Below are 23,743 nucleotides of genomic sequence, written 5' to 3'. Positions count from 1 at the left end.
ATGATGATACTGCAGGAATTTTGAAAGACACGTAGCAGATGAGTAGATCTAACTAAGTGAGGAGCCCTGTTATTCAACCAACCATACCCACCAATCTGGTGTAAGGAAAGTTGGTAAGGTATTATGGGGAGGTTCTTCTTCTTCCCACTTCTCAAGGGTCGAATTCCATTTGGGTTTGGTTTGTCCCAGTTCACACCCCTTCTTTGCCTCTTCGCTCACCGAGAGGGCACAACCACACTTGCGATGCCCCAAATGGGACCAAACAGATTTACCAAAAGAGAATAAAAAAAAATTGGGACCAACCAGGTTTACCCAAAAAGAAAAAAATAAATAAATAAAGGTGGGGGGATCAAGCAAAGGGACAAAATGCAATAATACAACAGAAAGGGACCCTGAGTGGTTCCTACTTCCAAAGTTCCAAGTTCCATTCGTGGAGTTTTCAACTTTGACGACCAACAGCACCAAAATAGGATCCAAACCACTCGTATGAGAGAACCATCCGATGGCCCAAAACCATCATATGCTTATCTTGTACCATCTTGGTTCTCTAAATCAGATGGCTAACATTCACTTTCAAGCCGTGGTCCCCAGATGAAGTGGTATTTAAACTCGGAGCGAAGAGGGAGGATAGGGGCGGGAAAGTATGCCGCGATTGAGTGTTCCAAAAAATTATCGTTTTGGGGCCTAGCACCAATGTCATATATGATGTATCAGGCATGGTTTTCACAATCAGACCGGACCAGACGGTTGGACCAAAAAATTCGGAAACCGGTCACCTCGTTTTACCCCAAAACCATTATTTTGGCCAAAAACTGTTGGTTTGGTCAGAGTGGTCAAAACATCCTATGATTTTTGGCCTTTTTTTAATTTTTTTTGTTAGAATGGGCTGTCCGTTCAGTTCAAATGATCGGCCCATTTAACCAGAGAACCGGACCCTGAACGGTTTGTTGTCCAGTTCAGTTTTAAAAACCTTGGTATGAGGCATGTCGATTGGTACCGAAATAATGGAGACTTGAGTATCTTGCCACAAAAACCGACCACCTAATGCAGCTAACCGAGTTCCTGTCCAAGAATAAAAGGAAAAAGAGAAAGACAAGAGAAAAGAAAACCCACCCTACACAAAATTGGGTTTTCTTAGAAGTTGACATTTGAGTTGATGGAATTACCAGGTTCCCTAAGATAAATATGATCTGTTCTTTTTTTTCGATCAATTACAAAATCTGGTATCTTATATCTAACAAATCCTGACATCCACTAAAGATTCCAAGCCATATGCTCTCCAATCTTGGCAAGGATGAAAGAACGATCACTGATATGGTCAATTACGACCACCAACACCTTACCTTTTTCCTTGGACCTACATAACTCGAAATCTTCACCTTCACATCTCCAAATATGAGCTTACATGGAGCTCCATTCAATTTTTCGATCATAGGATGACTACCCATTCCTGATCTAAAATAAGATCCAGAATTAGTAACAGGTAGAACTCATAAATATCAGCTACAGAAAAGTAACTGGTTAAAGGAAAGATCTTACAAAACAGATAATGACGAAGTAAATTTGGATACAAGATTCACCCCAAGTCAGCATTTGTTTAGGCTCAGTTCGGTAGTACAAATACAAATATGTAGTGTAAAACTTTGCATTTTTATATTATTTTTTATGTATTTGTACTGTACTTATTTGTATTTGTACTCTTACAAAACTGAGACTTAGGCTGTGTTTGGTTGCTGTGCAATTTTAGTTGCACTAGTACAAATACATGAGAATGCAAATTCTGGTTTAATTTTGTTTTAGGTGTTACTTTATTTTGCTCCAAGTCTTGCTTTACTACATTTGTACTGCAATCAAACAAAATAAGGTAAAATGTGAAATAAAAATAAATCATAATTTGCACTAAAATCATTTGCATTGACATGGTTTTGCATCAGTGCAAATAAATTTGCTTTGCAACCAAACACAGCCTTAAGGAAAAACTGATTTTCATTGTTCAAATGCTATAGTACACTAACATTTGCCAAAAATACATGTCCAATGTCCTTACACTATGTTCCCACATATATGAGCCTACTTATGCTCGCATTTATGAACCTGTAGTAATATAGGGAAGCATGCAGCCTAACCAAAAAGGGCAGCATACCATGTTGGGCACAGGAAAAATAATTCAATCGGACCAGACTGGAAGTCTTCAGACTAGAAAAGTTCTCTCCAAAAACAGAACAAGATGAGGCAGCTATAGAGGTGAAGTAGAAGTCCCAAATCAGTGAAGCTTCGGACCCAGCAATTGCTTGGTGGAATTCCATATAAGAGCAAAACCTTATTGAAGACAGGGAAAGATTAACACGTAGCTTCAAATGAAGAGTCAACCAAGGTCCAAATGCATGCAAATTGACTACCTTCAGCATTCAAAGATGGTGAAGAAGAAAAATGAAGAATATATGGATGCTTCATATAAATTTTATCGCTCAACCACCAGAACTGATTGCTGCCGGGGAGAAAATTCCTAAACCATTTACTCGAGTAGCAGATAAAGCTAGTCTGCTCAAATCTTATTGGCTTAGGAGGCTTCTCTAGAGCCAAAACTTAGTCGACAAGTCACCTATCCAAAAAAAACTAGGGGTCTTTTTGGTTCGTGGGAATCCCATTACCATTCCTGGTGGAATGGTATTCCCACATTTGAGGGAGTGATCATTCCCTCCCCCCCTCAGAATCCATTCCAGCCATTTCTAATTCTGATTCCCATATGAACCACACAGGCAGGAGGAATAGACCATTGCAATTCGGAGGGATTTTGACTCCAATTCCAATTCCGATGGCAAATCAAAAGGACCCCAAGTGAAACAAAAAATCCTTCATGAGTCAATCTTGGTGATGATACTAAAAAAAAAAAATACAATTATGTTTGTTGTTTTTATTCATGTAACAAGTTTCAGAGAAAACGCCCTTGCTACTTGGAAATTTAGGCCTTCATTATTTTTCAGTAGAGTCCAGACTGCAACCGGTTTATCCCTTATAACAGAACTTCTTGCTACAACTTCCCAATTTTGCCATAAATCATCAAAAGAGGAGTCTGAGAAAAGGTCTAACGATGTAGTCCAATGTATAGCCCTATTTACAACACATTCCCACATTGCCTCCTCATTTCTTTACAAATTATTGAAAATTCTGTTGTTTCTTTCTTCCCATACTGTCCAAATCAATGCAGTCCAAGCACATCTCCACGTGATTTTACCTCTTCTCTGCAACCAGCTAAAGATCGTAGGGTCAAAGAGACTACCAATCTGTGGGAGAATACTCCACCTATTACCAAAAAGACCAAAAATCTTTTCTAGATACCTACAACAAGAGGGCGGGATACTAGAAAGTGGTAACAACTTTCTTTTTGTTAGTTTTGTGTCTTTGGGAGCCTTGCTGTTGTGGTAGTGGGCTCGGGTGTTATCTTAACACCCCTATTAGTGTTGTAATCTGCTTTTTATTTTATCAATAAATTTTTCTTTTACTTTTCAAAAAACAACTTTCTCCATTTGATTTGCAAAGGGTACACCAACATGGGGAGATACACAGATTGTCTTCTTTTCTGCAAGACATCCAAATTATTAATTTTTCCATGAAAGACTTCCCAACATAAAGCCCCAACCTTGGGAGAATGGGTTTTGACCAAATTTCTTTCACAGGACAAGAAAAGATGCACAAGAGAAAACTTCCTTAAGATGGGGAGTCCAAAAGTCCAAACCCAACAGTCTGGCTTAGAAAAATCCAGAAAAACAGAATAAAGAATTTGTAGGAGTGAGATTGCCTTGACAAGCTCATGATCTCTCACATCTCTCCTTAGGCTGCATTTGGCATTCCTTTTTTTTTTTTTTTTTTGCTGTTAAAAAGGAGACAAGTCCTTAAAATAAGGAATGCCAAATGCAGCCTTAGGCCCAAGTTCCAACTGACCCCAGTCAAACACAAACCAGTGGATAGGTTCATTTTTTTAACAAAGAAAGAGAGTACAAAGAAGGAAAGGGATCTTTAAAGGTTGAGTTGCCTATCCAAGGTTCTCCCAAAAGAGAACTTTATCTCCATAGCAAAACCATCACACCTGACAAGGCTTAAAAACCAAGGAAGCACTCCACATATGGACTTACAAGGAAAAGCCAAAATAGCCCTCGAAGATACCCCAATGTCCCAGCCATTGCCTGCACTTCCATGAATATTGCCAACAACCTCTTGCCAAAGTCTCCCCCACTCCAAAGGCCATCTATAAAATCAAATATTTTATAGATCTTAGAAAATCCAGTGTTTCTCAAGTAAATTACTGCATGTATTAGCTCATTTGATCCATCAAATTACTCCATGTTTAGTACCAACTCCAAATGTACGAAGGTATTGACTCCATCTTCAAGAGATGACTCCTAGAGAAACTAGTTGTGTTGATTCTGTTAGGACCTATCCTCTGTTGATAGCAGGTACTGTATTTCTTGGTTAAATTTTGGTTTACTGAATATCTGTTATTATTTCTATTGTTCTTTCTTTCTCCATTGCCGAATCATTATCTCCAATCCTTGTTAATTTTCTTGATCACTCACTGTTCCTTTATTTATTTGTTGTTCCAGTTTTAAATTTCTATAGTCCTCGAACAACTCATTGTATATTTATTTCCCTTTTCTTTCTTAATTGTTTTTTATATGTCTTTTCTTTCTTAATTGTTTTTTATGTCTTTTCTTTCTTAATTGTTGAAACCACTTTAAAGTTCAAAGAAACCATTCTGTTGGGTACACATAAGCAAAGTGTCAAAAACAAAGCAATCTGAGTTTTCAGCTTGATATAGATCATTCCGCTATTTCCCCTTTATTCACCCTTATTTTTACTCCTTTAGGCCAATTTGCTTATGACATACAACCTTTGCAATTTCAGCCTTAAACTCATCTTTAACTTACGCAACAGCTCTTGTTTCCCTTAGCATTTCAATTTTAGAGAAGATCAATCCAGCCGACTACTATTGATTATTGTATGGACTTGTCATATAAACTCCCTAGAAAGATGGTCTCACTGCAGCCTGCAGGAGGTGCAGGGAGAGCAAATTCGTATTGGATAGAAAGACGTAACTGAGAAGGTGCCAGATTTGCCTCCCATCTAAATACAATCAATCATACTGAGATGTATATAGCAGCCACTAAGAGCTTCCAACAGCTACTTACAAGAGTACATCCCAATCATTCACATTATGTCAAAAGCATTGTGTACCCATACTATGCTGCCACCCACTACTTTGTCATAGTCTTGAATTGTGGCATCTCTATTCAAAGCAATGTTAAAGAAGGCTGTATGCACTACCTTTAATGGTGTATCTCCACACCAAACATCCTTCCAAAAGTGAATGTGATTCCCAAAACCTGATTTACTAATAGAGTTCATCCATGGTAGTACTTCCATACTAAGAAATCACCTTCTATGATGAGATCGTAATAATTATTAATAGTGTTCATCCATGGTAGTACTTCCATACTAAGAAATCACCTTCCATGCTGTATACACTACCTTTTGAAATATTGACGCTTTTTTTTTGTTTTTTGTGCCTAGCGGCCGGACCCCGTGCCACACCCCTCGAGGCAAGCCCAAACAAGTCCACGCTAGGTCTTAAATTCTTAGTTCTCACACAAAAAAATAATGATTTTATAGTTTTAATTGCTTTTTAAGAAGATATTTTATTAGGATGAATGAATGAACAACATTACCAAATAGGGGGTTCTCGAAGCTCTGGTACTATGAATTTGAGACTTAACGTGGACTTGTTTGGGCTTGCCTCAAGGGGTGTGGCACAAAGGCAGCTCGTAGAATCAGGAATGTAATATGTTTTACACCACATTAGCTACTTGAAGTGATGCAATTGAGAAAAAAAAAGAGATAGTGGGTTTTATATGCTTGAAAATGTTTTATATATTTGATTTTATTTTTAAATTCTCATTTGAATATGGTTTGCATGTTATATTTATGTATTTTAATTTTAGATAATAGGTTTTTCAAAACATTTATTTTAAAATTTAAGTTAATATTTTTATTAATATTATGTTTAACAATGTTTTGGTTTTTTTGCATTTTTTTTTATTTTTTGGCATTTTTTGATTTTTTTTATATTTTTATTTTTTAGCTTTTTTATTTTTTGCACGTTGCTTAAAAAGGTGTGTGCCTTGCCTTGCGCCTCAGGCGCAATTTGATCACTACACCTTTTTTGCGACTTGTGCTTTTAAAACACTAGTTGCTCCTGAGAAGCATTGCAAAAGAAAACTGAGCCATCTGCAAACTGTAGCAAGGGAATCTCTAATATGTTCTCTCGCACCGTAAAACCCTCCAAAAAACCACCTAATACTACTCTCAAAGTCAATTTTCCCAAAACATCCATCATAGAGAAATAGCAAGGGAAACAAGGGATCGCCTTGTCTTAGACCCCTTGAACTCCTGAAATGACCACAGACCATGCCATTAACCAAAATGGAGAATGAAGGAGTTGTAACACACACCTTCATCCAATTGATCCACTTGGAGCTGAAATTCATCCTCCTTAATATATAATCCAGGAAACCCCAATTTACTTGACCGTAGGCTTTTTCAAGATCCATTTACACAACAGTTCAGCTCTTTCACTCCTAATCCGGGAGTCAATTAGTTTGTTTGTTGTTAGAACTCCATCCGCTAGTTGTCTTCCCTCAACAAAAGCACCCTGGAACTCTGAAATAACATAACCCATGACTGTTTCAATCTTTTTGCTAGCACTTTGTATAAAATTTTATAAACACTACCAATAAGAATGATCGGCCTGAAATCCTTAAGTTCCTCAGCCCCTTTTTTCTTAGGAATTAAAGAGATAAAAGTAGAGTTTAGACTTCTTTCTAAAGCAAATGAAGAATAAACTCTGAGAAGACTGCCATTGTATCCCTTTTAGAAAAAAAAAAAAAAAGACCCAGCATTTTTTGAAAAACTTTATCGTAAAGCCGTCTAGGCCAGGGGCTTTATCCCCTTCCATTTCATTTATTGCTTCCCACACTTCCTGTTCTGTGAAAACCCTTTCTAAATTTCTCGTCTGTTCTTCGAACAAACCGCTGAATTCTAACCCATCTACCTTAGGCCTTCTCTTCAATACTTCCTTATAAAGCTTTGAAAAGTAACATTCTACTACCTCTTTAATTTTTTCTTCTTCCACCACTTCCCCTTCTATGACCATCTTCTTTATCATATTTTCTCTTCGTCTAGCATTTGCCATTTTGTGAAAAAAATCTGGTATTTTTATCACCTTCCCTCGGCCATTTGGCCTCTACCACCACTTCATTTCCACTCAGAAAGCAAGTTTGTCAATGTTTGCTTTGACACTCCATCTCTTTCTTTTATCTTCCTCTGAGATTTGTCCATTCTCTTCAGCTTTATCCACCTCCATAATAATATCTAACATTCTTTATTCCTCAACTCCACCCCTTTAAATTCCAGTTTCCTCCAAACCCTTATCTTCTCCTTAAGGCACTTTATTTAACTTCTTGCTGATCCTTCAAAGTGGAATTGAGACCACAACAACTCTAGTAGACTCACAATCCTCTTCTAACTAGAGGTTCTCAAATCTAAACAAGGATGGTTTAGGTCGTACTCCACAGCTGCCCAAACAAATTGACATGTGCTCCGAAAGCAAACAAGGAAGAGACTCCATGGAGAGTGGCCATATTTCTCTTCCCAATCTGTCAAAACCACAAATCCATCCAGTTTTGCTAATATTGCCTCCTCCTGGTTGTTTGTCAAGTGTATTTCGTTCCTAGTAGTGGAATATCCAACTCCCATCTATTCATAAACTCCCCAAAACCCCTTTGGCCCCTTGGGACCCTGTTTCCCCCCTTTTCTTATGTGTAAATCTGGTAGTGTTGAAATCTCCACCCACCACCCACAATTTCTCCCAAGTTTCCTTAACCCCATCCAATACCGCCCAAAACAAACTCCTTAAGCCATTTTCTTTTGGCCCATAAACCCCTGCAAAGATCCATTCCCAATCAACTTCACACAATTGGAACAAAATGGACAAAGAGAAAATTCCTTTAATTTTATCCTTCATTCTCAAAACATCTGGATCCCAAATGATGACCAGACCCCCTACTATAACGATTGATGGGATGAAGTCCAATTCACAGTTTCTACTACCCCAAATTGATCTGATTTGAGCTTCTTCCATGTTTTCCATTTTTGCCTCTTGAAGGCATAACACATCTAGATTCCACTTCCGCACTTGAGCACTGATCACTATCCACCTACAACCAGAATTGAGGCCTCATACATTCCAGGAAATTAACTTCATGATGTCAGATTAGAGAAAGAAAACTAAGAGAGCAGTTTACCCCTTTACCTCCTTCTGTTACCCTCATCCCTGCCTGGAGTGCCCACTTTATCATTAAATCCCCAAGAGTCCAAAAAGTTCCCTTTCAGTTTTTCTGCCCTTCTTTCCTCTCTCCTCTAAAATTCTCCTCTCAACTTCCATTAGATAGCCTTTTGTCATTTCCTCCATACCCTGTTATGAGTTTTTCTCCCCTTACCTGAGAACACCAAACTATTTTCATATGTAACTGACGAACTCCAAGTTTTTGTAGGTACAACCGCCAATGGTTGTACTTCAATGCTGTTGTCTTGGGTCTGCATCCCTAGCAGGTCACCTTCGACCTCCTTTGTAGGTGTTTCCAATGATCCTAGGTCGTCTTCACCCCCAACTTCTTCAGGATCTGATGGTGATAAACCTTTTTGACCCTTCGATAAGAGCATATTTTTTGAGTTTAAAACCCATATGTGTTGGCTTATTGACTGGTTGCCCTCCCCCTCAAAAGGAGAAACAAGAGGTTCTTCTCATACATTCTCACCGTTCTGAATCAATGGTGCTGAAAGTTCCTCGAGTCGAGGTTTTTTCTTGGAGTTTTGGACCCCTCCTGGTTCGTTTCCATCCCTAGTCCGATTTGATCCCCCCCCCCCCCGCTAATTTTTGCTTGAACCAGGTTCAATTGGGGTATTTTCTAACCTTGAGATGCTAAGCTTGTCGAGTTTACCTCCTCCTTCTGGTTAGCATCTACAACATTTTTTTTATCAGAACAGGAAACTTTATTAATGATATGAAACTATGTGAAACTTTAGGTACAAAAGGGGGAGGTAAAATGTCTTAACTCCCCACCAACAGAATACAATGGAAAAAATTCAAAAGTTAGCCCAAAAGAAAGATTCCCTATTCACCCCTTGCTTGGCTAACCCATCAGCAAATGAATTAGCAGCCCTCCTCACCCAGCTGTAATGCAACACAATATCCATACTCAGCCATTTGAATTTTTTCTTCTCATTGTTATAACTCCACAAGCCATTGCCTTCTTCCTTTAGCCACCTAATCACCACCTCCGAGTCACCTTCAAGGACCAAACATCTGATATTCAACTCCCTTGCTCTTTGGATACCTTCCATGGCTGCAAGAACCTCAGCCCTAAGAAAGTCTCCTTCTCCAATTGGGCCTGAAAACATGACAATGATAACCCCATCCTCATTCCTAAACACTCCCCCAATCCCTGAAGGCCCTGGGTTCCTTAAGCAGATACCATCAAAATTCAGTTTTATGAACCCAGAGGGAGGCGGGGACCAAGAAGGACTACGAGTCCTCTTACATAGGGCAGAGGAAGCTATCTCTTTCCAATTTCTTACCAGATCAGCCACAGAAAAACCTGAGAACAGCTCATCTAATAAGTTTTCCATGGTTCTTTCCTTCTCTGAAAATATTCGCAAGTTTCTTTCTTCCCATAGTGACCAACACACTGCTGCCCCGATGCTTCTCCACATAATCTTCCCTCTCTTCTTCGACCATCTGAAAAAAGAAGAGAACAAGCTTTGGATGCTCCTAGAGGGAATCCAAATACACCCAAAGAGTGAAAAAACCCACTCCCTTACAGTTTTAGCAACCAAACAAGTAACCCATAAGGTGGTAACCAGTTTCCCCATCAACTTTACAGAGAGTACACCTATTAGGAAGTAAACAAGAATTGGGTCTCTTTTTCTGAAGTAGGTCATTTGTGCTAATTCTTTCCAGGAAAGTTTCCCAACAAAAACTACCAACCCGAGGAGGAATGGGCCTACTCCAAATTTCTTTAACCAGGAAGGACAACCCAATAGGGTCAGGAGGCTAAGTTAATGTCTCAAAAAACGAAGCACAAGAGAAAATACCTGATGAGGAAGGAACCCAAAATCTGGTGTCCTTATTAGGGTCCAAGAAAACATTTTTAAGGATGGCTAACAAAGACATGATGTGACCCAAGTTTATAACCCTAATTGCCCTTCTCAAACCTAGGTTCCACCCAAAACCAGAAGGAGAGCCTGAAGGGCATAATAAGGATGATATGGGTTCATATTTCAAATCTGAAAGAGCATACAGAGAAGGAAATTGGTCCATCAAAGGTGAGTCCCCAACCCAATGTTGTTCCCAAAATTTTATTCTATAATCGGAGTTAAGACCATACCTGATCCAAGAGGAGAAGATTGGAAGCAATTTGTAAATGGCTTTCCAAGGAGAGGTAGCTGTAGCCCTTGCCAAAATTCCAGGTTCCCAACCATTGTCTTCGAGCCCATGTATGCTAGCCACAATCTTTGTCCACAATTTGTCTCTTTCCAATGGAAGCCTCCATAACCATTTCCCCAACAATGCCATGTTCCTTTTCCTAACATTCCCTATCCCAAGACCTCCTAGCTTCTTACATCTAGTTACCAACTCCCATCTCACCCTATGGTCCTATTTTTCCTCTCTAGGCTCCCACAAAAAAATTCCTCACTAATCTCTCCAAAATGTTAAGACACCTTTGTGGGGATCCTAAATACTGAAAGGAAGTAAACAGGTATTTTAGCTAGGGTTGACCTAATCAAAGCAACTCTCCCCCCCCCAAGGAAAGATAATTTTTCCTCCAAGAAACAAGCCCTTTTTCAAATCTCTCTACCACCGGGTTCCAAAATCTTACCTTCTTAGGGTTATCCCCCAAGGGGAGGCCTAAGTAAGTCATAGGCCAATCCAAGGTTGCACAACCTAACACGCTTGCATACTCACTTAGCTCCCTCTCCTTCAGATTCACACCCACCATACTACTCTTATCCAAGTTCACCTTGAGATTAGACATTTGCTCAAAGAGTTGTATTGCCAATTTTAAATTCCGAATCCAATTGATGTCCCCACTTTCACAGAACAAAATTGTGTCATCTGCAAACTGCAGATGTGTAAGTGGTACCTCTTCCCTTCCTACTCTCCAACCTTTTATTAAATTCCTCGAGTCCGCTCTATGGATCAATCTCCCCAGAACATTAGCAATCATAGTGAAAAGAAAAGCAGATAGTGGATCTCCTTGTCTTATTCCTCTCGAAGCAGGGAAGAAATCCACCACAATTCCATTCACCAAAATAGAATAGTGGCAACTCCTAACACAACCCCAGATCCATTTACACCAAATGTCTCCAAATCCAAAACTTTTCAACACCTCCAATAGGAAAGACTAATCAATGATGTCATAAGCCTTCTCCAAATCCAGTTTGCAAACCACTCCCTTTTCTTGGATTTCCTAAAGATCTCCAGATTCTCATTTGCAATCAAGATTTGATCAATAATCTGTATTCCCTTCACAAAAGCACCTTGGTTATGTGCAATTATGGTAGGAAGAACCTTCTTTACCCTTAGAGACAACACTTTTGCAATTATTTTATACAAACTATTCACCAGACTAATAGGTCTAAAGTCCCTTGGATGTGATGCCTCATTCTTCTTTGGTACCAGAGCAATAAATGTGGAATTCAAACCCAGGTTAATTATTCCCCTTCTGTGGAACTCCTCAAACATTGACCCAAGATCCTTCTCCACAATATCCCAACAATCCTGATAAAAAGCCATTGTGAAACCATCTGGACCTGGAGCTTTTGTTCTATCCATTGAAAAAACCACTTCCTTTATCTCCTCCAATTCAAATCTCTTTTCTAACTAGACTCTGTTTTCAGCACTTTAGAGTCGGCCAATCCAAACCCTCCAACCAAATCCTTTCATTTAGAGGTCTTTTGAAAATAGATTTGAAGTGACTTACAAAGGCCTCTGCTATTTCTACCGGGTGGGATATGACTGCTCCTTCAACTTTCAGTTTTGAGATGAAGTTTTTCTTTCTCCTACCATTTTCCACTGAATGGAAAAATCTAGTGTTCCTATCCCCCTCCTTTAACCATTTACACCTAGATTTCTGCCTCCAACTAATTTCCTCCTTAAGCAATAAATCCTCCATTTGCTTCCCTAAACTCCATTTCCTCTCTCTGTCTTCTTCTCCAAAAAATCCCCCTTTCTTCCTTCATATCCAGTTCTTCTATCTGCTCCAACAGGATCTATTTCCTTTCCTCCACTCTCCCAAACTCCAACCTGTTCCACTCCTTTATTTGGGATTTTAAGAACTGAAGCTTTTTGTGGAACCTCATTCCTTCCCATTGTACTAGCGGATTAAAGTGCTCTCACCACTACCTGATTTTCTAAATGAAGCCCGGATGGATCAACCACATGTTTTCAAACCTGAAAGGGGCAGGTCCATCACTTCTCATTTCCTCCTTACACATCACTATAGGCCAGTGGTCCGAGGTAAGTCTAGGAAGTGCCCTAGATGTTAAATTACCCCAATGTTCCTCCCAATCCATAGAAAATATAAGCCTGCCCAGCTTAGAGCATATTGAACTTGATTGAAGGTTTGACCATGTGAACGTATTATTTCGGAGTGGAAATTCTTTAAGCTCAAATGTATCCACAAACTGATTGAATTTCCTCATACTTGTTGTCACTCTCTGTCTAGGATTGGTGGTTTCCTCTATGAATCTCACTACATTAAAATCCCCTCCCACACACCATGGTCCATCCCAGAGGCCCCTAATATCACTCAACTCTTCCCACAAATTCTTTCTCTACCTATAGTCATTGGGGCCATAAACATTTGTTAGTACCCATTCAAAACCATCTTCCACCTGCTTGAACTTTAAAGAAACAGAATGATCACCTATCAACTCCTCCACTCCTATTAGCATATCTTCTTTCTACAATGTCACAATCCCACCTGAGGATCCCCACGATGGAGCAGCCGCCCACTTATTCCCCCTAGCTCTCCAAACACTTCTTGCCCATCTGCAACTAAAATTCATTCCTTTGGATTCCAGAATTAATACCACATCTAGATTAAACTTCTTAATCACCTCTTTAATTGTTGTTCTCTTCCTCGCACTACCAAGCCCCCTCACATTTAATCCCTTTCCTTCTGTCCCCTCGCGCCCCAAACTTCTTATCCCCCTCACTATCTCTTTTCAATCTCTCAACTTCACTCAATTTTCTTTTCTTAATCTTTCTATCCTTCTTTTTTGTAGAAAGGCTTTTAAATCATTCGGGTTCTTCAGTTTACACCCTAGCTTTCCCACACATTCTGCTATTGAATCTTCCTTACAAGTTTCCCCTTGTCCTACTTTTCCAAGCTCTCCACTACTACTACTCTCCTCATTCCTTATCTCATTCTCTACACCAGGAACTCTTTCTGCCCCATTTGTACCCACCCTTTGCAATTCATTCCTCTCCACTTCACTCACTATTCTCTCAATGATTCCCCAAAGCCCTTTATTCCCACATGTTATTCCCACTGTTGTCTCCCCCTCCTTCTCCCCTTGTATCCTCATTGTGGATTCCTATCCATGGGCCTCTGACTCTTGGTTGGAAATGGAATCTGGGACAAGGGACACGGAACACTCATTAGTAGCATAAACTGAATTGACAGAGTTGACAGAGTTACCTAGTTTCGACTGAGGGTTGTGAGAAAGGGGCAAATGAGGGTGGTTGGTTTTCAATCCCTGTAAAGAAAAATTGGATCTTTCTGTCTCCTCGATTTGGAGGGAACTATTCCCCGTCAAGTGGTCTACACAAAGACCTTTTCCCTTGCCCGGATATTCACCTCTATGATGTACCCTTGTTCAGTTCTAGGTTAGCTTGACCTAACTCCTTTTTAGCTACTTGCACGGTGCTAAAGCTTGGTAAAGGCTTGTCCGTATTTGGGCTTTGGTCCACCTTGTTCGTGTTCACCGGAAACTCCAAGTCTTTCTTTTGTGCTCCCACCGTATCTCTAAGAAAAAGGATGCTCCAAGTTTAATGTCTCTCTATTTTGGCCTTCATGGAATCCTTCCTCTTCCAAACTATCAATACTAGCAATCTCTTCTGAACTCCCCTCTACATCACTTTTCGAGCTGCAACTTATCCACCCTTGGTCTTCCTCCTCTCTTACTTCTATTTTGTCTCTAATGTAGCGCGAGTTTGGGTGATCAACAACACTGAAGGTCTGCTCGTTAAAGTCCAGCCGATGGGTCCAACTCAAGGGATACTTTCCTCCTGATTGCGTTTTCTGTGACTCATCATGTTCGGCTAACCCTTGCCTGGAAGAAGATAGAAGAGAGTTTTAGTCTACAACCTCTCTTAGTCTCTCATGCCCCACGTAACACCTTAAGTAATCACGTGGGCCACTAATGGTGGCATGTAGTCCAAGTTTTGGTTCACTCGCTCTCCCAACCGGTTCATATTGAGTTACTTTGTTGAGACTCACCGAGTTATTTCCCCTTTCGGCCATGTCAGCATAGGAAGGGCCACCAAAAGACCTTGTCTCTAATGCAAAGAATCTTGAATTAATAACTTTAAATGGTAAGCTTCAAGAATTGGTAACCCCCTATGACTGTTCATTCTCCTCTTTTACTCTATCACGCGCATCAGGTTTCTTCACCATTCCCTGGGTGCCATGTGTAGACCAACCTGCGACCTCACCATCGTCTCCTACCTCTATTCGTCTTCCCCAAAGAGATGCCCCAACTTCCGATGCCAGCCAAACTCTGTACTAGGCGCCATCGGAGAGAACATCAAAAGAACACGATAGGTTCTCAGGCTTAATCCCTGCGACTATGATCTCCACAGCATGCAAACTTCTCAGGTTTAACTCCAATAGAATTCCCCCAAAGGCTCTGACAATTTTTCCTAAGGTCAATTCGTTCTAGAGATTAAAGGGAAGCCCTAAAAGTTTGATCCCGAGGTTGCCGTCCTTTGGCTCAACTTCATTGCAACTTGGAACCCAGTTTTGTATTGAAGCTCAGTTTCTCGTCACCAGAATCAAGTATGGCTTTCTTCTCAGTAAACGGCAATAAGACAGCATCACCTTCTAAGCCTAGTCTTTCTGCAACTACCTCTAAGACTTTCGTCCAATCCCCTACAGTCCTATCTGCCGTTAATACCATTCTATGTTCCCATTTGCCTCTCCCTTCTTCAAGTGCTAATTTCCAAAATCCAATTGAACTTGCTACCAAGATTTCTTGACAAGATGGACTTTGCTTCTTGTTATTCTCCAGAGTACCATGGTTCGTTGGAACACTTTCACACGGCTTGTTATCCTTCTGTTCTGCAACCTTCCTCTCTACTTCCAAGAGAAACGCCTGAAGGTTATTGGCGAAGGAAGCCCAGCCTTGTCCCCTCTATCCTTCCGGTATACAAATCATTTGTTTTTTGTTAGTGCCAAAGTGTTTCGTAACCATGATAAACCATCCTCTCTCATTTCTTCTTAGTGTTGTTTCATAGTTCTTCCCACAACAAGCCACTGAGTTTTTCCACCTTCTTCCCTAATAGTGTTTACTGCTCCATCAACAAAGCCTTTCAACCAGTAACATGCTTCCTTTGGTATGAATATCGTTGCCCTATTACCTTCTATGATTTTCAAGCATGCCTTACCTTTTGTCCATCCTTGCTCAAATAAGAAATGTTTAGCTTCAACACTCATCTCCATCCTCCACTTCCCCACCGGCCTGAAGTTTCTCTCCTCTCGTTCCATCTCCCTCAATAGCCTTCAGACACTAAAGTTAAGCCTAATCCAGAATGGGATCCGCTTAGCATCTACAACATTTCTTTCGCTTAACCATTCCACTAGTGCTCTCCAGCCCTTCCGAGCTTCTCCAAGTGGCAACCTTTCATATATAAGCAATCCTTCCAATTTACCAACACTTTTAAGCGTCAAAGTTTCCAAGAAAGTGTCTTCATTCAAAAGTTTAAACATAATCTGGTTTTCCAAGTCATTTTTACCACCACTTGGCCGTTTTTCGTCCCCTATAATTAATTTCTATGCCAGGTGGTTCAGATATCCTACGGTCCCAGATCTTACTCGTAGCAACTTCATCCTCTTGTCTCAAGATCCCATCTTCTCTCGTTTGTGCAATCACTATGTGGCACCCCTCATCTCTAAGCGTACCAATCTGGGTATCTCCATCCTTGGCTCCAACAGCTGTAGACATTTCCGATGATTCCATGGACTCTTTGTCCTTTTCCAAATCAATTACTTCTTTACCCTTTATCTTTCTTAGAACCTCTTCGCCTATACATTCTCCCCTTAACACCTTAAACGCCCTTTTTTATTAGAAATGGTAACTTCATTAATACAACTTAAGAATAAATAAGTACAGCTGTCAACCCCTAAATAGATGTTGGGCCCCCAGTAATTTTTCTTACAGAACTGCCTAGAACATTCTCTCCCTCACAATCCCTTGTTTAGCCAACTGTCAGCTAAACCATTAGCTGATCTCCTTGTCCATTTGAAGCATGCACCGATCTCCCTTGTTGTGTTGAGGATTTCCCTAAATAGATGTTGGGCCCCCAGTAATCTTTCTTACAGAACTGCCTAGAACATTCTCTCCCTCACAATCCCTTGTTTAGCCAACTGTCAGCTAAACCATTAGCTGATCTCCTTGTCCATTTGAAGCATGCACCGATCTCCCTTGTTGTGTTGAGGATTTCCCTTATGGGTTGTCTATAAATTCAGGCTCCCAACTTACCAGATTGCAGCCACTCAATCAACAATTTAGAGTCTCCATCTATCTCAATGTAGTGTAACCCCAATTGTTTGGCTTATCTTACACCTTGAAGCAAGGCCATCACCCCCGCTCTCAATGAGTCCCCCACTCCTATTGGTCCTGAAAAACATAGCCACAATTCTGTCATTTTCATCTTTGAATACTCCTATACCTAAAGGGCCCAGGTTACCTCTAAAACTCACGTTGAAGTTCAGTTTCACTCTTTGTTGTGTTGGTGGGGACCACAATTCCTGCACAGTAGGTTTTATGGAAGTTGTAGATGCCAGCACTTCCCAATTCCCGTAAATGTCTTCAGCTGAGAAGTCTTTAAACAAATCCAAAGTTTTCAACCATTGAATAGTCATAATGATTATCCTTTCTACAATTTCCTCCTTGGATGCGTCCACTCCTTTAAAGATCCTATTGTTCCTTTCTTCCCAAACTGACCATTCATCCACCACTTCTACTGCTTCCTTGAAATCATACACTGAAGCTGCAATTTCTGGTGCGATTTTGGCTCGTATTGCAACCACATAAACCTTCTCTCCGTCCACTAAATTGACGGCTGCCGGTGGACAGCCTCTCCATTTCACCCTCACCCGCACCCACTTGACTTTTTGTTTTGCTTCATCAAAATCGTCTGTTTCTAAGCAGCCCCCACACAGGTCTCTAATTTTCCTCACCAAACCTTCGCTCCACAAGTGAAGTCGAAGTCCAAAAATTTTTAACCAGTATGACTCTGAGGGCCCAGTTTCCATTCGCCAACAGCCCTTAGTATCCTCACCAAACCTTCGCTCCTCCGGTGTTTCTTACTCCTATGTTTAAGATTCTTCTAGCTTCTGTTATTGAAGGTAGGGTGAAAAGAAATGTATTCTTCGCCATCCTTCTCATCCTAACCCCCAACGTTAAACCCCAACTTCTCAAGGCCCACACTTGCAACTCCTCAACTGAGAGCGACGTCTCCACAACCACTACCAGACAAGTTTCCAAAAACTGCTTTCTCTTGCTCTCTCCCGTACCATTTGTGATTAGGTAGAAACACACTGTCCCTACCTTCAGCACCACCTTACCCTCCTTTGACCAAGTTGGTAGTTTGGCCATGTCTGCATAAGACTTTGTTCCACTTCTCTGTTCTTTTGACTACGCTTTTTGCAAAAATCTCTCCCTAGCCGCTATCGCCTATCTCGAAACCACCATAACACTTGGATTTCCATGGCCTCTTGATCTTTCCACCAACAAAACTTCCCTCTTTCTTTGTGAGAGAGAGAGGCCAAGAGGGAGAGATAGAGAGAGAAGTGATACTATAATCACTTTATATCCCAATGAACAGGTCCTTTAAGTATATAGTTAGTGATTGTAAAAATTTGACTTCGACAGATATTAGTACAATACCAATACTTTACTTGCTCATTTTGGAACATCTCTTATGTGCTAAAGATTTGAAATGCACATTCCCAACAAAAGCCTTTACTTTTGGAGGTGTAGTGCTAGCTCAAAAGGGATTTCGAGGAAAATGTTTGAGGGAGGAAACTCAAGTAAGGTCAAGAAGGAAACACAAGAGAAAAAACCTAGAATGTTCAAAGTCTAAATATTCTAATCCTCACCCTCACAAGATAAGAACATCTCCTTTAGAGAACTTAAAAAGCAGATGGAGTCCTCAAATTAAAAATCACAAGTTATTAGAATCCAAAGGAACTTGCAATTATTTCCTCAGGCTAAGGCACTAATCTTGGGATTCTTTTAAACTAAAATATTAAAACTTGAGCAAAAAATAAATAAATAAATAAAATTGAATTAGTAAATGTGGCAGAGTGTTCTAGTTCAGACATAGAAGGTGGACTAACCCAATGAAATATGCTGACCATAAAACTAAAATTTTGAAGACATAATTCCATATCAGTTTGCTGGCTTAATCAGCAAGCTAGATCCACCCAAAGTAAGACACCATAACTGTCTTGAATCCTGTGATCTATATTTCCATTGAGTCTTTTGACTTCATTGTTCTCTCTTTAAGTTGTAAATCATCATAAGCAACATATTAAAACACATAGGCATGACAACATGCATTTCACCAGTCTGAGGCGGAAGGCATAGTTCAGAATTCATAAGGTATAAGCCTCCTTGAGAATAGGAATAGGTGTAGGAGAGCCATAACTTTTTAATCTTTATCACATCTATAATTTTTTTTAACAGTAAAGTATTATATTGAATATAAGTGATCAAAGATAGCTACACAGTGTAACCCATGCTCATTGAGATAGGAACTTGCACCTTTTGTCTTGCATGGATACTTTAAGACCAATATTTTTTTTTCTTCTCAGATTTGTTATTTTTTCTTCTTCTCAGTCATAAGGTTTGCATGAGGCACATGAAGCATTCCGGAGGTCATAGATCATAAGGTTGCATGAGACTAAGTGACTAACCCAAATTCAAAAGTATGTCCCAACAGAGAAAATGCATTCCAAGCAAGATTCAAATTATCAACACAATACACCTGATACATGGCGTATCATATTGGTATCTAAAGGCATGGGCACAGAGCACAGGTGGAACAGCACAACACCATTAAGGACCGCTAAAAGTTTCTAACAGCTAGCATAGGTCAACGAATTGCTATTCAATAACTCATCCAAACTTTTTGACAGTTTTATAAGTTGACCCAACAGTTTAAACCACCAACATATATCCAATTACACCAGCAGTCAATTCAGAGGGGCATGCCTCCTAGAAGAAATGAAGACCTTTGCAATCAAATTTAGTGGCATGTTAAAGAAAGTACATTACTAAATTCCAATTTCCAGGTCAAATTCGATTGAAAGAGCCAGAAACATGCCTCCTAGAAGACATAAAGACATTTGCATTCAAATTTTATGGTTTATCTTGAGATCAAATGGGAAGTGCTGAAAAAATCTACTAATCAATTGAAGCTTATCTACCTATTAACTAAAAATCATTTTGAAGTCTGCCTAGAATATCAGAAGGTGCTCCTACAACAATGGTTGAGAAAGAGAAGCAGAAGTTATAATTTAATCAACATAGTATTAAATTATTAATATTTTTCATTTACTTCAAAAGACTGTTGAATCAATACATCCCATAAAAGCATAAATAGATAAGGGTGGAACAGCTATCCTTAAGCTCCACGGTCATTATAAAGCAGAGACAAAGTTATAACTTAATCAACATAGTATTAATATTTTTCATTTACTTCAAAAGGCTGTTGAATCAATATATGCGGCAAAACATAACTAGATAGGAAGAAAAAACTATCCTTAAACTCCACAATCGTTATAAAGCACAGTCAAACAATTAAGAAATAGAACAGAGAATTAACTAAATTCAAGGATTTACCTCATTTCCTTGATGTACATAAGCTGTAGATATTATTGCTTTTTCTTACTTTTGGGCTTAGAGGGAATTTTTCCATATGCCATAAGCCTCGATTGTGATAGTTTTAGTTCAGCCTGGCGGCGCCTTCTCCTGCTTCTCCTAGATGTGGTGCCCACTTCACCATTCAGTTGCCCAGCCTCAGCTTTATCTTGCTCCATTACATGTTTTGCCAAAGTTGCAGCATGATCATCACCCTTTTTTCTGTGCTTTCCAGCCTTCAGGTTTCTCATATGTTTGCCTTGCAACTCTGACTTATTCTTCATTTTCAAGTTGTATCTCTTCATTTTTGGCACCTTCCATTCCTTTTCCCGGTAAGGAGCAATCTTTTTTAGAGAAACATATTGATTTAGTTCCTTGTCATCCATCATTAAAATCTCTGAAGCACCTAAACCATATCTCTGGGGAAGAACTGAAGTGTACTTGAACCTTGTCTTTAAGTCTCCTATTGTATCTTCATAATCCAATTTGTAGTACTCCTCCATTGCTTTATCAAGAGCAACCTTTTCATAGAGAGAGATTTTACGTTTCCTCTTGCGTTTACCTTCTTGGGGCAGTTCTTCTTCTTCTTCGTCTTCTTCTTGGTCTTGTGCATCCGAGAGTTCAACATCTTTCTCATCTGCTTTCCGTTTTAAAATTTTTTCTCTAGCTGCTAAGAACCCATCACCAGATCCACACACATCCCAACCTTTCAGAAGCCCAAGCAATTCATCTTCCTTGTCAAAATCCGGTTTCTCAATATCAACACTGTCCTCATCCCCCTCACCACGGAAACCAGGGTCAGCATCCACCGCATCATAGTAATCCACGTCGAATGTCTCCTTCATCTTCCTGTCGTATTCTTCAGGATCAAAATCCTCTTCTAGATCATCTTCATTCAAAGCGCAATCCCCGCCTTCAGCTATACCCGCGATAGCCCTTATCTTTTGGAGCTTATCCATTATTTCTTTCTTCTTTACATTCTTCAAGCGTTTCAGTTCTTCTTTCCTCTCGAGTTCTGCTTGAGCCAACCTCTCTTCCTTGCTCTTTCTTTGCTGCTTCCTTGCATTCGTCTTCTTCCGCACAGACCCCTCCGTGAAGCGGGCATGACCCAGAACCCGGTCTCCAGCACCCTCCTCGAACCGGAAATTGTACTCCGCCTCATACTTCTCTTGCTTCTCTACCTCGTCCTCATCCTCCGAAATCCCATAAAGATCTTCTTCAGAAGATTTTGCACCTTTATTAGCATCCTTGTCGATCCACATTTTGTTCAGAAAGTAGTTCTTCAAAAACATCTCATTCTCGTCCAACTTCTCATCCTCACCAAAATACTCATCCAACCTTTTCTGAATTTCATTGATATCCTCATCCTCCCCATCCTCTACTTGGGATTTTTTCTTCTCTATCAGAAAATCCCCCTCGTCACCATCAAAATCCTCTTCGGCCGCATTTAAGAAAGCTTGTCGAAGCTCCTCTTGCTCCTCCGAGTAGCTCTTCATACGGGATTTTGAGTTATTATCATCGAATTCTGGGCCCTCTTCGATCAACTGTTTCGCAACAACATCTTTCAAATACATAGGCTTCTCCTTCGATGACTTGGGCTTCTCTTCTTCTTCTTCTTCCTCGTCATCTTCTTCATCTTCAGATTCAAAGAGCTTAGTATCCTTCTGGTTAATTATCGGTTCCTTCTTCTTGACCTTAACAAGGGCATCTAAGAACTGTAATTCTCCTTTACCTGAATTGATCAAGACCTCCTCGTCTTCGTCGTCTTCAGATTCCGAAGAGCCGTCTTCGGAGTTATCGACCAGTCCCCTTTTCTTCAACTCCTCTAGTCTCTGCAAATCCTCTCGTCTTTTGTTGTGCTCGAAACGACGAGCGAATTGTTTGTCGATTTCAATCTTCGAAATGTTTTCATCATCTGAACCAGATCCCTCGAATAAATTCAACCCCATTTTTTTCCAGAGACAAACGACCGAATTCGATGCCCTGGCTTGATCGTCTAGGAGTCAGGGTTTTTATCTCCCATTATTAAGTATGAACCACAAAACCCTAAAAGCCTAAACCCCCGGCTTTGCTTGCTGTTTCGATTTAATATGTCGGAGCGAGCAAAGAAAATGACGTGGCAAAAAATTAGATGTGGGAATCGAATCCGAATCTGTTCACAACAAAATACTTTTCCATCAAGTTTTAACATGATCTGTATCGCACATCCCGTCATGATGAGATGTGCGGATACAGAAAGCTTTGGAAAAGTATAGTGTTATGAGCCGATCCGAACTGATGGGATGGTAGGGATCTGCTACCAACAAAACAGCTATATTCAAGTATTCATGATGGATGACATCCGGATTTTCTACCCACACATTAACATCCCATCCCCTTATATGTTATTATGGGATGTTTCCAATGCAAGGAAATCGTGTTAGGTGGGTAGGCATGGTAGGAGATACGAAGTCGGTGATAAGGTCATGTTCACCGAATTGGCATCAGCACCCTACAAAGCGTGGCCCACGACCCATCCCGTCATGACAAATAGGGAATATATTCCCAATGCATGTAGAGTATTTATAGGGCGCCAATCTCATCTCATGCTTACCTTGAATAGAACCATTTTCTCTAAATTGAGATTAGCTCTTTACAAAGCTCATCTCACACTGATCTCATAGGTACATCCCACCATGTAATGGGAACATCTCCAATGAATTATAACATTAGTACGGGAGACATTCTTTATGCATGATTGAGAAATGTTGTAAGGTCGATGAAAGGGGCACTATTATAAGGAGCAGATCTAGATAAAAAGTAGTGAAAGTTGAGTTCGGATTTACTCATAAAATCCTCCATGCACCCACTTATATAGCACATTGCATAACATCTCCCATACTAGTATGTTTTCATTATAGGGGGTATCCAATGCACAACTACAAGTGATGTGAGGTGGGTGTGAGGAAGAAATCCGAATTCACAAAAGTCACCAGTAGGTGAGTGCTAGTACTAGCTAGTCAACCATCTTTTAGTATAACCAAGGAATTCAAAGCTTTTAATGTTCGGGCCCCACCTTGAAATAGATGAAGTGATGTCTTATGCTAGTGTTAACCCTACCCAAAAACCATGTTATAGTAAAAGTGAATTCAGGTACTCATAGGGTAAGGAGAAGATTAGGGTCTTATTCACATTATCAAAATAAATTCTCAAGCTCCTCATTCTCTCATCTATTATTCTTAAGGTTATGTTTGGTTTGAAGAAAAACTTAAGGAAAAGAAGAGAAAGGTAAAGAAACATATACAAGTTTTGTAAAAGTTTCTTTACCTTTTCCTACTTTTTCCTTCAAACCAAACATTGCCTAAATGATAGCATATACTTTATGAAGGCTCATTTAGATGAATTAGATAATCTAAGACACCTTTTTTTGTCACTTTTTCAAAATATGTCTGGTCAAGTTATTAATTGTGAAAAGTCAATTTGGTGTTTAGTAAGAAAA

The 23,743-nt window shown here is 39.9% G+C and overlaps 2 protein-coding genes across 5 annotated transcripts; both read right to left on the bottom strand.

The window, feature by feature from the left end:
- Positions 1–1,094: 1,094 nt before the first annotated feature.
- On the bottom strand, positions 1,095–22,544 carry LOC104596998 (KRR1 family protein). 4 transcript variants are annotated; one of them, XR_735127.3, is made up of 3 exons: positions 20,248–22,426; positions 2,144–2,319; positions 1,095–1,455 (listed from the first exon to the last, which is right to left on the bottom strand). XR_735127.3 is itself a non-coding variant. In XM_010258354.3 (2 exons), the coding sequence occupies exon 1, from the start codon at positions 22,212–22,214 to the stop codon at positions 20,280–20,282; it is 1,935 nt and encodes a 644-aa protein (XP_010256656.1). In that variant the 5' UTR covers positions 22,215–22,544; the 3' UTR covers positions 1,095–1,455; positions 20,248–20,279. The 4 variants fall into 4 exon arrangements, 2 of the variants coding, with proteins under 2 accessions (XP_010256656.1, XP_010256657.1); XR_735128.3 differs by having other exon boundaries at positions 1,095–1,450; XM_010258354.3 differs by lacking the exon at positions 2,144–2,319 and having other exon boundaries at positions 20,248–22,544.
- On the bottom strand, positions 10,327–13,704 carry LOC148801958 (uncharacterized). Its single transcript, XM_088897799.1, has 5 exons — positions 13,453–13,704; positions 11,738–11,893; positions 11,562–11,638; positions 10,992–11,442; positions 10,327–10,356 (listed from the first exon to the last, which is right to left on the bottom strand). The coding sequence occupies exons 1-5, from the start codon at positions 13,702–13,704 to the stop codon at positions 10,327–10,329; spliced, it is 966 nt and encodes a 321-aa protein (XP_088753925.1).
- Positions 22,545–23,743: the final 1,199 nt, after the last annotated feature.

This window comes from Nelumbo nucifera, chromosome 2 (genome assembly GCF_055504915.1).
Source record: "Nelumbo nucifera cultivar China Antique chromosome 2, China Antique-T2T, whole genome shotgun sequence".
Lineage (NCBI taxonomy): Eukaryota > Viridiplantae > Streptophyta > Magnoliopsida > Proteales > Nelumbonaceae > Nelumbo > Nelumbo nucifera.
Note: the sequence above shows the minus strand (reverse complement) of the source record. Positions and strands in the feature narration are given on the sequence as shown.

What these genes read in the sequence shown, in the direction of transcription:
- LOC148801958 (XM_088897799.1), bottom strand. Translation starts at nt 13,704, where the DNA reads ATGAGGATACAAGGGGAGAAGGAGGGGGAGACAACAGTGGGAATAACA. An exon ending in AAATCCAAGAAAAGGGAGTG is followed by an intron (nt 11,443 to 11,561) that starts GTTTGCAAACTG and finishes GGGTTGTGTTAG; the next exon opens with GAGTTGCCACTATTCTATTT. An exon ending in TGGGGGATAACCCTAAGAAG is followed by an intron (nt 10,357 to 10,991) that starts GTAAGATTTTGG and finishes TATGCCCTTCAG; the next exon opens with GCTCTCCTTCTGGTTTTGGG.
- LOC104596998 (XM_010258354.3), bottom strand. Translation starts at nt 22,214, where the DNA reads ATGGGGTTGAATTTATTCGAGGGATCTGGTTCAGATGATGAAAACATT.